Consider the following 15,625-nt stretch of genomic DNA (forward strand, 5'->3'; position numbering starts at 1 on the left):
GCAAGTTTGCTATTTGCTGCTAGGATGAGGAGTGTGGAAATAAAAGTCATCATGCAATGGAGAATATCGGTATCTATACAGAATTTACAGAATCCTGGAAAGTCCTGATACTTTTTGAAGTTTGTGGGCATTCTATTTGTAAAATAAGAAACAGCTGATTGATTTGTCCAGTTTTCTCTCTCTAAATCCTTGGGACTGTTCAAGGAATTAAGCTTACTGTCCATCTTGAATTGCTCTTCCATGAAAAATATATTCCATCCTACCCTTGCTGTAAATGAGGACTGCAAGCGAAGTACAAAATAAAATAAAATTCAATTATGTTAAATTTAAGTGAAAACAAAAATTGAAAGTAATATCAAAAGTCGCAAAAATGGCCGAGAATGTACTACCAAAATTGAAAAAATTAGCCTAAAAACGAAACAGTCCAAAAGTGACGAAATTGATCTTAAAAACTGTGAGTCTTACAACCTGAAATCAATCATTAGGATTTATCTACTTATCAACAAAGTCTGCAAATTCTTAGATTAAAAGTAAAATGTTACCAACGTCAGCCCGTGCTGATTATGGTATTGTTCTAACACTGCTGACAGTGCAACATGTGTAAATGAGCAACTGTTGTTTTCCGCGGACATGAAATTTGTTGCAACTCTCTATAATTATGTCAAGTTTGTACTGAATTGCAAATAAAGAAAATGAGTAATAAATGTTAAAGTAACCTAGAAGCGATTCATCTAAAAGTGGAAATGTATCTAATCTTCTCCACTTCCGTGATATTCTGAGGATAAACATTGGTATTTGTCAATCAGTGAAGCTGTATTATTTTTCTAATCCAATATTTTGAGAACGAATTTTTACGGACTTGCTAACATATTTGAGCAAGCCGAAATACTTGATAGAAATAATGTTGAAAGCTGCATTCCACTCATTCATTACAGTTTCTGTAAGGTCATTGGAGTACGTGTTAATGGAAGTGACTTGTGAATAGTATTTGTAGGTTTCACTGTTTTCTTGCTTTCTGGTGTGCAGAATGGCAAAACTAAATCCTATCCCCGACCTCAAGCAGCGAGTGAAGACCCTGGAGGGACAAGTTAGACTGCTGCTTCCTCTCATAGAGGAAGTGAGGGTCCTCAAGGAGAGGTTGGACTCGCGGTCCCTGCATGGCCTGGAGGCAAGGAAGGAAGAGGAAAAAGTAGGGAGCAACAACAACATTGAGGAGCTGAAGGAGGAATTGAAGCTGAGAGAGAGGGAATTAAGAGAAAGACAGGCTGAACTGGAAAAGCTGAAAGAAGAATCAGAAAGGGTAAGAGTTCCGCTGTTGCCATATTTACAGTTACTACTGAACAACTTATATTAGATCACAGTTAAGGTTTTATTCCACAGAACTATTTGCTACTACCAGACATTCAGAAAATGGGTGACAACGAAAATTGAAAAATATTTAAGACAAATTTTTTAGCCATGTATATAATGCGAAAGATAGAATTAGAAATGTCGTGTTGTTTAGTGCAATACATTCAGTAGTTGGTTGTGAGTTATTCTGTTTCTCATCGTACTGTCACCTTACTGACTGGGCTACGTCTGAACCTGATTCCTTTGTGGTTACAGGAGAAAGTAGAACTGAGGCAGAAATATGAAGGAGAGCAACAGTTGCGGCTCCAGCAGGAAAAAGTAAGTGATGAGCTGTTACCATGGTTACAGACCATGGTAATTGGACAGTTGAGGGTACATTAAAGGTTGGAGCAGTAAACACGAAAAATTTTAAAATAGGCAGACATGCAGACGCTAAGGTGTTTTCAAATAGGCACTTAATTGAATGATAAATATGGGTACTCCATTATATATCACAATGTAGTGACAGTAATATTACTGGCAATATCTGAAAGACGAAAATGGCGATAGCTAAGTGACAGGAGGCCGAGGACAGTGAGGAGGTTTGAGTGGGTTAGGTGAGGGGCTAGCTGAAGTGTGATTTATATGGCACTGCTTGTATTTGCATTGAACAAGCTTCCTTATTCGCCGGTCAATTTGCTGGCTATATTTTCTAATGAAGCTGCTTATTTATTTCACTAGCGTCTTATTTTGAATTCCCATTGACTGAAACACACTCAATGACAAGTTGAACGTGTGCAACATTAATGCTCAGTGAAAGCGATAAGCCGGTTGATTTTACTACCAGCTTCCAAAGAAATGGGATGTCAGGACTTCAGGGAATGAATCTCTGAACAACTGGCGAATACATCTGCCTTCAGTGCAGGCATTTGCAGTGGTATGGCCTTTGTCTAACAAGCAAGTGTGGCATGATGTGTTGTCCTTGTCCTGTGCAATTGGGTCGTTCTATACTGGTTCCTTAAAAAGCAAAGGTTATGTCCCCCAAGTTTAACATGAAAAGAAATAGTTGACAATTCCTGCTAGAGAAAAGTATGTGAGAACTGTTATTAAGATATTCCACTGTTATAAACAGTTAAGAAATAAAAGAGGAGATAGGACCGTGTAAATGTTTATGAACTAGCGAATTTTCCAGCCAGATATTCATTCTGGTAAAACATCAAGGTGCGACAGAAGAAGCTAGGAAGTAGCTTTAAAAGCAACAACATATAAATCATACTTAAGTGACAGGAGTCCAAGGACAGTGACTAGTTTAGAGTTGATTTTATGAGGAGAAATGTAATCATGAAAATATGCATTACATATCAGGGCGGGCAGGTCTAGTCCAGTGGTTCTCAAAAGTATGGTTCGCGATACGTTGGGTTGTCATGTAAAAAGCAGAGGGATGGATTATAAAATAAAACAACAATGGCTTATTAACATACATTTATGTCGTATTTGACGAAAACTTAGTGAAAGTGTTTGAAAGATATGTCAATAAGGAAGCCACGTCTAAGAAGCAAAATGGAATACATTGGAAAGTAGGTCACCATATTCTGGTTTCTCATCTTGCAGGTACGATACTTTACAAAGTGGCTGCTATTGACTGGTTTTCAGTAAAATCGTATTTTTTTTCCAATTGTCTAGGGATTTTTTATGTTGCTTTTTTTTTTTTTTTTTTTGAGGGAGGTACATATACGGTAGTGAGGGAAGAGGAGGTTGCAATGAAAAGTCTCCCCAAAAAATGGGCAGCATCTTCACAACGTTTGATGCACACTGGTCTAGATGACCAACAGCGGATTTATTTTAGGGCTTATGAAAGACTGAATTATGTTCTGGTAGTTAGGTGATCCACGGTGCATTTATTTTAGGGCTTACCATGAAAATACAAATTACGGTTTGTTCTGTGGCCCATTTCTTAAAACTTCATCATGAAAATGAAGATCAACTTCCTGCAGATGTTCAGTTTATTTGAGGACTCATCATATTTATTTAACTCTTTAGGGAAAATAATAGACTGATGAGAAGTTTCATCTGAAAGCCTTTATCCAAACATTGGTAGCTGTTGTGTCATTTCCTGATGCTGTATACGGGCCATCAGCTTGATTCCTTCATGAAACCTGTTGCTTCAAGTCAGACTATCACCTAACCAGCTGAGATTTCTCTAATGCAGAATTGTTTATATTACAGAGTTACCAGGATCAGCTGGGGAAGCTGAGACAAGAACTGGAGGCTGGGCGGGAGATGAGGCGCCAGCTGGAAGAAGTAAGTGTGAGCTGTTACCGTGGCTACAGTTTGTACGTATGTATTTATTTACACTGCAAGTGGGCAGCACCCAGTGGCAGTGGTATACACAATATAAACAATACACAATAAAATTACAATTTACAATACAATTATACTATACACAACACAATTATAGGGCAGAGTTCCTTATTTGTACCATTTTACACATTTTATATTTTCTAATTTTAACTGACAAATGTTGAATCATTTCAATAGCGACATCTTAATTCCTGGTATGTGGGGAGGATTTTCCTAAAACGAAAAGTTTACTTCAAGTTAACATGAAGTCATGACGTTCAGTTTTCTAAATGTCTGCAATGAGTACAAATTAGGCAACTGGGTTCCTAAATTGTACCACATACATCAGGGCATCAAAGTTCTTGCTGAGGATGGTGTGTCCATCAAGCAATAGCAATACTGGCCTTTCTTTGGGAGGATGGACGGAGGAAATGAATTGTTGCATCCATTTGACGAACAATTCAGAGTTGATGTAGCCAGTTTCTGAAACTGTAATAAAAATGACTTGTGGAGCACCAACAGACAGATCATATTCATGGGAGGAACATATTGACCAGATGCACTGGCACATCGTTGCATTCACTCCTTTTTCCGCTCGATATCACACCCACTTGTTTCTTGCCTTTCCTCGCTACGATTTTCTGTGTCTTCTTCTGTACTGTGGAGAAGCCACTTTCGTCCACATTGAAAATTCTCGTGGATGCCAATTTGTATCTTTCACTGTTTTCCAGCAGATCGAAGAATTCATAGACGCGTTCCTTGTTGTACTCTTTCGCTCGAGCCATGGATGTTGCCTCTGTCTGCCTACACAATTTGGGATGCCTCTTCAGATAGGCTGTGCATAATACCATTTCTTCAATGCTTGGTCCTTTTCACGATTGAAATTAAGTGGCAGTCCATTTCTCTGAGCTACATCAAAAGCAAGTTTCCTAACATCTGTTGGAGTTAATCCAAATATCACTTATTCAAACTTTAGAATGTGATTTTCAAGTTCATTTTCAATTTCTGCTGAAAATACTGCGGGTCTTCCAAACGATTTAACATCTCCAATAGCATTTACTTTTTTGTTTTTCACATGTTTTAGTGTTGTAGGCTTAGGGACACTGTACATTCGGGCACATTCATTTATTGCATGATCGCCATTCATATATGCAGCAACAGCAAGATTTTTGCCATTCTGGAATTAATGTAAAATGCAATTATAATTTGTTACAAAGGAAGAAACTTAAAAACGCCAGAACATGAAATGTGGAAATTATTCGATTAAATTCTAAATGCATAATTTATTGTGTTTATGCTATTTTGTCACAGTAATTTTTATTATTTGTAATGAACGTCTGACATGACTATTTTAAATTCAGAATTGAATGTGTTTTATTTCCTAAAATAAAAATTATAGTATTATATTCATATTAGAATGATTAGAAGTTAATAAATTATAATTGCTGATTTAAATTAGGTATACGTCACTATAATTTCATACATTTATAATGGAAGTTCCCTATATTGTACCGGTACATTATAGGAAACTGAAGCCGGTACAAAATACGCAACCTCGCCATGTTTTCTTTGTTAAATTCTTGCTGCTTAACGGTTCCTAACAGAAGTCTGTAACTTAATGACAGTTACAATATATAAATGTAGTTTTAAATAATATACAGCATTGTGGACTTCCACTTAGCTTTCGGAAGTAATTGTTGTAGCCAGGTAGCGCAGAAACTAGATTGAAACTACCTAAACCAAGTTTTCTCACTTCACAACCCACAGCCTTTGTCTCTCATAAAATGACATATTTGTAGATGTAGTTCACAATGTGTGACATAGATGACAACACTTATCAAGGAACTAATTTTCAAGACGATGCTACAATTTAGGCAACTCTCCCCTACAATACTTAATACAGTTATAAGTTATACACAATACAATAAGAATACTACTATAGTATGTTGGCTTCTCTAACCGAGCCGTTATGTCTGCCCATGCTTTCTGACCTAGATGTGCTCTATACAGTGACGTTATTCCACTTTTCCTACGTCTGTTCTCCAAAGTTTCCCATTTAAGTTCTTTTATCGTATCGTTTCCGTCTTCTCTTTTACCTTTAACCTTTTACGAGGGAGTTTGCGAGCTCCATTCAGTCTTTGCACATTTTAATAATGATAAAAGGAATATTACTTACAATATTATTAGTATTATAAAATCATCGACATCATCATCATAGTCATGTTTCTAGTCCAGTTATCGACATCTGAGGTTCTTCTCAACCAGATTTGTTTTTAATTACAGAGTAAGGAGGAAGCACTGCGGGCTCTGCGAGAAGAACTGCAAGCGAAGGGGGAGGAACTGAAGAAAATGGCGGACGAACTGCAAGCGGAGCGCCAGAAGACAGCAGTAAGTGTGAGCTGTTGCCATGGTTACAGTTATGAGCAATGATTGATACAAACTGTTACAACAGAGATTGCGACCAGCTGCAGTTGGAGAGCAAACTTAATTTGAGTTTTCAGACTAGAACTGCTACCACTATCACTACTGCTACTAATAGGGTAGTACTGACATTACTGTAGTTATGGCTACTGTCACTACTACTGCCATTACTGTAGTTATGGCTACTGTCACTACTACTGACATTACTGTAGTTATAGCTACTGTCACTACTACTGCCATTACTGTAGTTATGGCTACTGTCACTACTACTGACATTACTGTAGCTATGGCTACTGTCACTACTACTGACATTACTGTAGTTATGGCTACTGTTATTACTACTGACATTACTGTAGTCATGGCTACTGTCACTACTACTGACGTTACTGTAGTTATGGCTACTGTCACTACTACTGACATTACTGTAGTCATGGCTACTGTCACTACTACTGCCATTACTGTAGTTATGGCTACTGTCACTACTACTGACATTACTGTAGTTATAGCTACTGTCACTACTACTGCCATTACTGTAGTCATGGCTACTGTCACTACTACTGACATTACTGTAGTTATAGCTACTGTCACTACTACTGCCATTACTGTAGTTATGGCTACTGTCACTACTACTGACGTTACTGTAGTTATGGCTACTGTCACTACTACTGACATTACTGTAGTTATGGCTACTGTCACTACTACTGACATTACTGTAGTTATGGCTACTGTCACTACTACTGCCATCAGCTTCACTCAGCCTAGTGAACTGTCACCTAGCTGACTGAGCTTCCTCTGACCAGATTGTTTTGTCTGCTGCAGGAGCTCAGAGCTGCGGCTGAGGTCGGGCCCAACCTGCAGCAGAAGGACAGCCAAGGCAGGACTGAGCTACACCGGGCAGCGGAGCGGGGGGACACACACAGGGTGCAGCTGCTCCTGGATGCAGGCAGCCTGGTGAACGCCGAGGATCATTATGGCCGCACGCCCTTGTGGCTGGCTGCACAGCAAGGCCGCCAGGATGCGTGCAGGGCGCTGCTGGCTGCCGGGGCGCGGCCGGATGTGAAGGGAGGACCATTTGGCCGCACTGCTCTGCATGTGGCTGCACTCTGTGGGCACCCTGCAGTGTGTGAGCTGCTGCTGGCAGCTGGGGCGCGGCCCAACGAGCCTGATGATACAGACCAGTGGACTGCACTGCACTGTGCAGCAGGGTGTGGCCGCGCCCCAGTGGTGCAGCTGCTGTTGCAGCATGGCGCAGAGCGGGGGGCGAGGAATAAGTGGGGACAGACGGCCCTGGACCTGGCGCGTCGGTGGGGGCGCACAGAAGTGGCGGCCATGCTGCAGGGCTGAGCAGGCGCAGTGCTGCCAACACGACAGCAATAGCATTAAACCACAGTAACCAGCGGGAATGTGTTGTGTTGGCATCACTGCTCTGCGTGTAATGCTGTTACTTCATTGCTCTAGGCTGTCGTTACTCTCGTGTTGTGTGGCTTTGTTGTGGTTGGAGCTTGACACGCCACTGATACCTTGTGAATATTATTATTATTATTATTATTATTATTATTATTATTATTATTATTACTGTAATCAATAATCGATTGTCTTTATAATTTATTATTGTTCAAATTGCTGTACACAATATCCAAATAAAAATATGTTAAAAGTGTTTATGTTGGTATCACTGTTTGTCTAAAACATACAGGATTGTTGTTATTGTGTGATAGTCATACGCCGCTGATCCATCAGCATCTCATCTGGACTATTTCAACCATAGTAAGTATGTCGCCTCGCCCTGTCCGATAACCTTGATACGCCACTGACTTCCGTTACTGCTCCTGGTCCTCACACGCACATCAATACTGCGGCTAATTTTTATTCGCAATATGAGAAGAAAAGCATTTCTGTTGGCATCACTGTTCCTGCACGAACTCTACATCCACGCCTAGAAACTTGTAGCGTCCATGAAGTACGCCACTGATAACTTCAAAGACTCAAACACGGTTTACCGCCCTGTACTTTGTGACCGCCATATTGTGAAAGGGGTAAAGGCGTGAGGCTATAATTTAGCCTATATCTCGTGATATGGGAAGAGGAAAACTTACCTACTAGGCCTAAGAAAGCCCTGTCCTTAGTCTAAGGCGATTCCCTGTACACCCCTGCCTGCGGAATCAAACATTCACATTTATAATACAGAGCATTGAACACCCCTGAGGTATTTTTTGGTATTCAGTGATCATACATAGCTTACATAAGTAACATCAGACGTAATTGAGCCTGATTTATTGTTTCCATTCACCTCCACTGCCGACGTCAGTATGTGGTACGGACATCAGTTTCTTCCGTGTGTTTGCCCCCCCCACCCCCACAACACGAGAACGAATCTGAGAGTGAAAACTCACGGTCTTGAAGCAACTTAGTCCTGTAACTAACAAGTTAGGCCTCCTCGCAAAATATTAGGCCTGCCTATAGCCTACGTATATTTTCCAGTTCCACTTCCAGTTTGTAATTTGGTAGGCCTGCAACTTCTGTTCTATGATATCTCACTTAGGAGTTCGGTTACTTGCTTATGGCTTCTACAGAACTCCTTAATGCCCACTATTGTTGGCAGCTGATTAAGGTCGTTCCTGATGTGAGTTACAAGTAAGGTTGTCAGGTGTCCTGTATTGTACGGGTGTCCAATATTTGAGATCGGATAAACTTGTCAGACATGAAAACCACTGGGACACCAAACATGCCGTAGGCTATTTATTGTTTAAGAGACACTTATCTACAGAACAGTCTACAGTCCGCCACTGCACAGCCCAACACACCGTCCTTCCACCAGCTCCTTCCAGTGGTCGTGGCTTCCTTATTTTCAGTCGTAGCGTACCACGTCTGCATAAGACCACAAGCGGAGAGAGGAAGACGAAGACCAACGAAATATGTTCAGATAAGAGGCTGGAACATGTCGTAAGGCCTAAACCATGTTGCTGCTGATGACGACTTACTTTCAAGGGCTGCTTGTGCAATTTCATGACGTTGAGTTTCCGATAATCAGTATGAAGAATTCCGGTAAAAATTTATGGCAACTGGTTCTGTATAGAATAAGAAGCACCATAAACAGAGTGTACTTACAAATGGATTTTAGAGAACCCGGAGGTTCATTGCAGACGTCACATAAGCCCGCCAATTTAATATTATACTCCCTTCTACGTCTCGTCCTCTCCAAAATTCTTTCTCCCCCAGGCTCAGTTTCCCCCACTAACACACTAACTTGTACGCGTTTCAGTATTCATCCATAGGCCATGGTACGTGCTACATGCTCTGCCCTGTCTAACGTCTGTATTTAATACTCCTAATTATTTTGTGTGAAGAATAGGCTACAATGCATGTATTTTTGCTTTGCATACCTTTCTCTATTCTGCTGTAACTTTATCCCTCTTATGCCCAGATTTTTTCATAAGCACCTTATTCTCAAACTTAAAAAAAATACTGTCAGAATCACATATTTTTCTTTCTGAGACAAAAAAAAATCATTTTTGTTTCTCAGTGTATAATCAAACGAGCAATTGTTTTGCTGAACAGAAATGCGTCAGTCGTGCATTCTCTTTGCTGCTGGCCTGGTTGCTACGTGAAACCGTTTTCATGTGTATGACAGTCAGCCCCGCGTCCTGATCTAGTACCAACATCAATCAGAGCGGAATTATTGAGGGCGCCTAAAGTTAGATAACCCATCTTACGCATGTGAAGGCAGGATGTATCCTTCCAAGGCGGAGTTACGTTAGCCCAGGCCTATGTATGTTTAGTCAGCAGTTCGAAGAGAAGTTTGAAGCTCATGAGTGACAGCAATAAAACATCACTCATGAGGCAACTAAGCCAGGAGATAGTGGGGTATGGTGGCCAGGATGATTATGCGGTGCCAGGTGAAGTTTAAATCTTAACTTAAGCAAAGTCCGACAACATGAACAAAAACGGGAACAATTCCCTGAACAATTGGCGTTCATAAGTGGAGGGTTGTTTAGGTTTGTAAATATTGACTAGAAAAAAAAAATATATTTTTTTCTAATTTTCAAACTCTTTCTTTTTGAATAAAGTTTAACAATTTAGGGCTTAAGAAAATTGAATAAAGGCGAATCTACATCATGAAAGTGTTAACTGAATTATGTGGTAAACATTTCACGCAGATATGCGAAATGAGTTGAGGAAAAGGGCATATGAACTGATATGAAAAAAAGTTAGAAGAAATTGCGTTTTACAAAAATAATACACATATAGCTTATTAAAAACTGCTGTAAAACAGTAGTAGACAATATTAATCGGTTTATTTTACGGCGGTTTACAATTGCTATGGTTACCTAGCGTCTGAATGAGATGAAGGCGATAATGCCAGGCAGATGCACGCCGAACGTTACCCAGCATTTCTTCGTGGATTTTATCAAACCTGCTATGTGACAGACACAACATAATTTTTCAGGAGGGAGAAAAATTTAATTAAAATTTAATGGGCCTACATAAGAATATGTAATAATTTCGTAGAAAACGTTGGTGACTATGGTGAACATAAATGAAATCATAAAGGATGAGTATAGGCCTGTTAATTTTTTCTTCTTCCAGAAAAAATATTTTCTGTACTCCCACATAGGAGGGTTCATAAAATCGATGATAACGGATTGAAAAAAACGTCGGAAAGAAACTCAACCAGGATTTGAAATTGTGCGTGCTAGTTTCTTTGTCACACATACTGTTACTTCACAGCCGTGGACAATATAAACGCACTCCGGGCAAAGAAATTCACAAAATTCCGATCCTAGAGAAAAGTTGATATCCACCCAAAAACCGGCAAGGATTTACATTTCCCCTCCGCCAACATTTGTACGGAAATCCCTCCGGCTAGAAGGAGCTGCATGGACGCAGACAATAACGGGTCCTTGACCGCTAGCCATAACACCAAGGGTTCTCCTCAACTATCAGTGGATTAGCTTCGAAGTCTCCGGAAATGTTCGGAAATCCTTCAAAATTTTTCTGGTCAAACTAAATCAAGAAATAGCGACACGTGCGACGGATTGTCCATATTTTGTGCGTCCCTTCTTCATATGAAGCCTCCAATACGGTTGGCGCTCCAACCACCCATTAGGGCTACTCAAAAATGGGCACTTTGACCCCAATGTTTTCTTAACCGTCAATATCTGGGAATCAAACGTCGCAGTAAGGCGTTCTTGACACCTCTGGACGTACCGGGAGAAAATGAATTCACAAGTCCGATCCAGGATAAAAGTTCCTTTGGCAAAGAAATCAGGCGTTTACGTAATAATTTTCTGTTTAGGGATAGTTCTTTCACAGCAAACCCAGCATTCTCCAATCTTTCCTATTTTCTGCCTTCCTCTTAGTCTCCGCATATGATCCATATATCTTAATGTCGTCTATCATCTGATATCTTCTTCTGCCCCGAACTTTTTTCCCGCTCACGATTTCTTCCAATGCATCCTTCAGTAGGCAGTTTCTTTTCAGCCAGTGATCCAGTGTTTCTAAAATGTTATCTGAAGTTTTTAGTTATATTTCTGTTTGTATTCTTTCATTTGTTACAAGATGTCTTCAATCATTTTTATCATATAGGCTAGCAAGTCTTGTTTTTGCCTTAAAGTGCCATCCTTGCTTAGGATGTTTCCATATTAAATCACTGTTATATTTTAGTTACGAATTCAGTCATGTCTATGAAATAGACCTAGGGCCTATCGGTAGCGTAGATGTAATTTGTTTGGTGGGGGGGGGGAATTTTTTCATGTAGGCCTACAATTTTCATAAAAAATTGAATTATGGAAACAAATTAAATACATAGCTAGTCCTATTAGACTTTGGATGTAGATTATTTTGAAATGTTACTTTAAATGTTAACCCCTAATTTTTGTGAAGTTGTGTAATCAGTAATCGATTAGAAAATACCCAACTCCGATAAAAAGGAAGTAAACGATAGGATATGTTCTATATAGGCCTAAAGTTCTTTGGTCCCCATCGTTATATTCTATTTGTCTTTTTCCTTTGAAGAAATGTACGATCCTGGAAGTTGTGACGCACCTCTTATACCAAATAACTTAATATTAATAATACTTCGATTGATAAACAATAAACCAAAACCTTGTACTATAAAACAGATTAGTGCTTAATTAAATTAACGCTAAACAAATAGATCAATGAACACATAAAACACGAAACAACACTTTCAGTGCTGACTTGAAACTGATTCTAAATTCTTTGTTGTAATGTTTTGAAACAGACAAAAAGAGCATTCGTGTAGTGAGATTGTCGCAATGATTCCAATTTTACTAAATCAATTGTGCTATAAGCTTTCAGATTTTTCACAATGTGTTAAACGTATAAAATACCGGTGCTGGTAACCTGGAATAAGGGTATGACAGTTGGCTCCAACTCCTGAATGAAACTCCGAGAATACAATGAATAACAATAAACACAGAAATCAATTCTGCTATAATCTTTCAGTATTTTTCACATTGTGTTGAACGTATAAAATACCGGTGCTGGTAACCAGGAATAAGGGTATGACAGTTGGCTCCAACTCCTGAATGAAACTCTGAGAATACAATGAATAACAATAAACTCAGAAATCAATTCTGCTATAATCTTTCAGTATTTTTTACATCATGTTGAACGTATAAAATACCGGTGCTGGTAACCTGGAATAGCATAGGCCAAACGAAAATTCACCTCGAATTCTCGACATTTTATCTTATTAAATTTAATATAAAAAAAAATACACATCCACGTATAAGTTCTAGGCCTATTTAAATAATTATATATAGACGCTATAAAGTAATTTTTTGTAATTTTTTATTTTATTTCATTTTTATTATTTTTTTTAATATATTTCTATGAATTTACTTTTCTAGGGTCTATTTCTTGAAGCCTATGTAGGGCCTAGATGGAACAACACCGGAATACGAGCTTTCCTCACAGGGTCTTCCAGTGTTCCTAATTGTTTATGTTCCGTATAATTCAGTATATAAAGGCGTATATATCTGTTGTATAATCAAAATAACAAATGCTTATATTCACAGTCGAAATTCAGCGCCGCCTGGCATATCCTACAATAATGTAGTCTGCAGCCCTGTATCTAGAACAGGTTTCTGTCACGTGCTGTAATCTACGACAGGGCAGCACAGCTTTACTTGCCTCCCGATGAAGCCATGCTGCGGATTCCATAGCATTTAAAATTCGTCATCGGCGGGGTTCGAACCCGCATTCCGCTTGTAGCACAGTGAAGACATTCCAGTGTTATTATCTGCAATAAAAGTGACAATGTCCCCCATATTGTTTAGTTTCCACGTGTAAGTCTGGCATTGTGCTGACACAACTGCGGAGGAGTCCGCGTGTATTCTAGAATGCCATATCGGCCAAATTGCGCATTTTATCCCTCTTCACTGCATCAGCGTGCGGGATGAGTTGCTCATTTGTCTTGGTTCTGACCGGGCTGGGGAGTTTCTAGACCCCAGGACGGGAGTCGAATGTGGAAATTTTAGCTGAGGCAGATAGGAGTTGTGTTTTATATTATTACTACAACTTGTTTATAGTTCTGTAGGGATGTGAAAAGCAATTGAATTCATTGAATACGCGTATTTAACATTAATAATAAATGAAAATAAGGCCTACATCTTTGAAACTCTTTCCTATTGTATGTTCGTTCGGAGCAAAGACGTTGTAGTTATATATCTAGACACACAATTGGCGCTGGTGTCGTGTACAAATTTGAAACCTCTCGCGCAAGTTCGCGCGACGCCATGTTTTGAGAGCACGAATGATTGTTTCTTTAAAGCATTCGGAGTTTAGAAAATACCATTGAGTATATAGGCGTTTTCTTAGTGGATGTCCCCCTTCACTGTAATATAACTACACTTATTTACGTATTTTCTAACGTATAATATAATATAACAGAAGTAAATCTAAATATTGTAACTAAGGATTGTGTTAAATATAAACGCCTTGTATTGCTCATAAATAGACTTATTAGTTTATTTCTATTTCCTGTGGCCGAATACATGGAATATTTTAACTTATGTTTTTTCATACACATTAGAAAATACGTAAATAATTTATTTAAATTATATTACAAAGAGAGGGATGTCCGCTAAAAATGTCTATATACCCAATGGCATTTTCCAAACACCTAACGCTCTGTAATAATAAGTAATCCTCAGTGTTTTGAGAATCAGAGGCGATATGACTCTTCTACTGCAGACATTGATTGCAATTCCCTCATTCTTACATCATTCTCAATGGCACAGTATTGTCAAAATGTGATTGTATTCATTGCTGGCTTAGTTGTTAAATCATTAAGAAAAATATGGTGTAATAAATCTAAAGACTCAATTTATGGTACGTAGCAGCAGTAAACAAAATCTCTTTTATTTTTTTAAACGAAAGAATAATGGGAGTCTTGTCATACCATCATCTGAGATTATAGAAATATGCCGCTTAAGTGAAAGAGCGATTATACAGATGTTGACAGTTCAATGGCATATTACCGCCCACTCTTACATCGTGTGAAAGCAATGTGCTCTAGAAGTAGAACACTTGTACAATCTTTCTACACTTACAGGAACTTATTTTAGAAAATGGATCCCAGATTCCTCCCGAGAATCATATTTCAAACTTGTTAAACTGACCATAAAAGTACATAAAGATCTACTGACGTAGCTCAGTGGGCTAAGGACTGTCGGTCCGGAGTCGCGCTCGGTCGGGAGTTCGATTCCCGCTGATTTCCTGGTTGGGTTTTTTCTTATATCCCCAACCGTAAGGTGAATGTCAGGTAATCTGTGGCGGATCCTTGGCCTCGTCTCGCCAAATATCTCGCTATCATCAATACCATCGATGCTAAATAGTCTAGTAGTTGATACAGCGTCATTAAATAATCAAATAAAAGAAAGTACTACGTAAAGAGCAGGTGTTAGCACACAGCTTAAGGTTACCAGTACAACACGACTTTACATAAAAATGTTATAACACAATATTTAACGGAGTTTATAATATTAATAATAATAATAATAATAATAATAATAATAATATTAATAATGCATCAATAGACAAGAAGTTCTGTACACTGAGCCTGAGTTCTATTATATGACTAATTCATGCATGTGATGTTTATTTCATACTACAGCTGTGATAGTAAGCTATTGCACGGTAGGCCTACTTATATTTCTAACTAAAACATTAAGTACGTATTTATATATTACAGGTGTAGGTCTGTATTATGTGATATGGAAGCGAATAAATAATAACTGTTCATTTCTCGTCCACATCAAAGCAAACGTTTTACAATGTAGGCCTAATGTAACGTCTTACACAGGCAGTGTTTTGTTAATAATAGTTAATACTAATAATTTTCTTTTCATCTGAACTATTACTACAATATGCATTTGTATTTCTGTTCGCTCTAAATGTTGTCAAATAACTATACAACATCTTTAGTTTCGGTATCAAATTGTTATAGTTTTCTTTCGTTTCATGTCTAAGTAACGGTAACTGAGCTTGATTATGTCTTTAACGTGGT

The 15,625-nt window shown here is 38.7% G+C and overlaps 2 protein-coding genes across 5 annotated transcripts in view; both read left to right on the forward strand.

Annotated features, from left to right (window-relative positions):
- LOC138713461 (golgin subfamily A member 6-like protein 22) overlaps positions 1 to 15,625 on the forward strand; it is a 76,540-nt gene that overhangs the window by 21,896 nt on the left and 39,019 nt on the right. For 2 of the 4 annotated variants that reach the window (XM_069845642.1, XM_069845633.1), the window contains exons 2-4: positions 1,027 to 1,300; positions 1,606 to 1,668; positions 3,556 to 3,630. The exons of 1 other annotated variant lie outside the window; for it this stretch is intronic. In XM_069845642.1, coding sequence (XP_069701743.1) covers positions 1,028 to 1,300; positions 1,606 to 1,668; positions 3,556 to 3,630 — 411 coding nt within the window. In that variant the 5' untranslated portion in view covers position 1,027. Of the gene's footprint in view, positions 1 to 1,026; positions 1,301 to 1,605; positions 1,669 to 3,555; positions 3,631 to 5,952; positions 6,058 to 15,625 lie in introns of those variants that run through there. One more of the 4 variants, XM_069845603.1, reaches the window with a different exon arrangement.
- Positions 1 to 15,625, forward strand: part of LOC138713749 (ankyrin repeat and death domain-containing protein 1A-like) — a 97,513-nt gene that overhangs the window by 11,328 nt on the left and 70,560 nt on the right. The window lies entirely within an intron of this gene.

This window comes from Periplaneta americana, chromosome 2, assembly GCF_040183065.1.
Source record: "Periplaneta americana isolate PAMFEO1 chromosome 2, P.americana_PAMFEO1_priV1, whole genome shotgun sequence".
NCBI lineage: Eukaryota > Metazoa > Arthropoda > Insecta > Blattodea > Blattidae > Periplaneta > Periplaneta americana.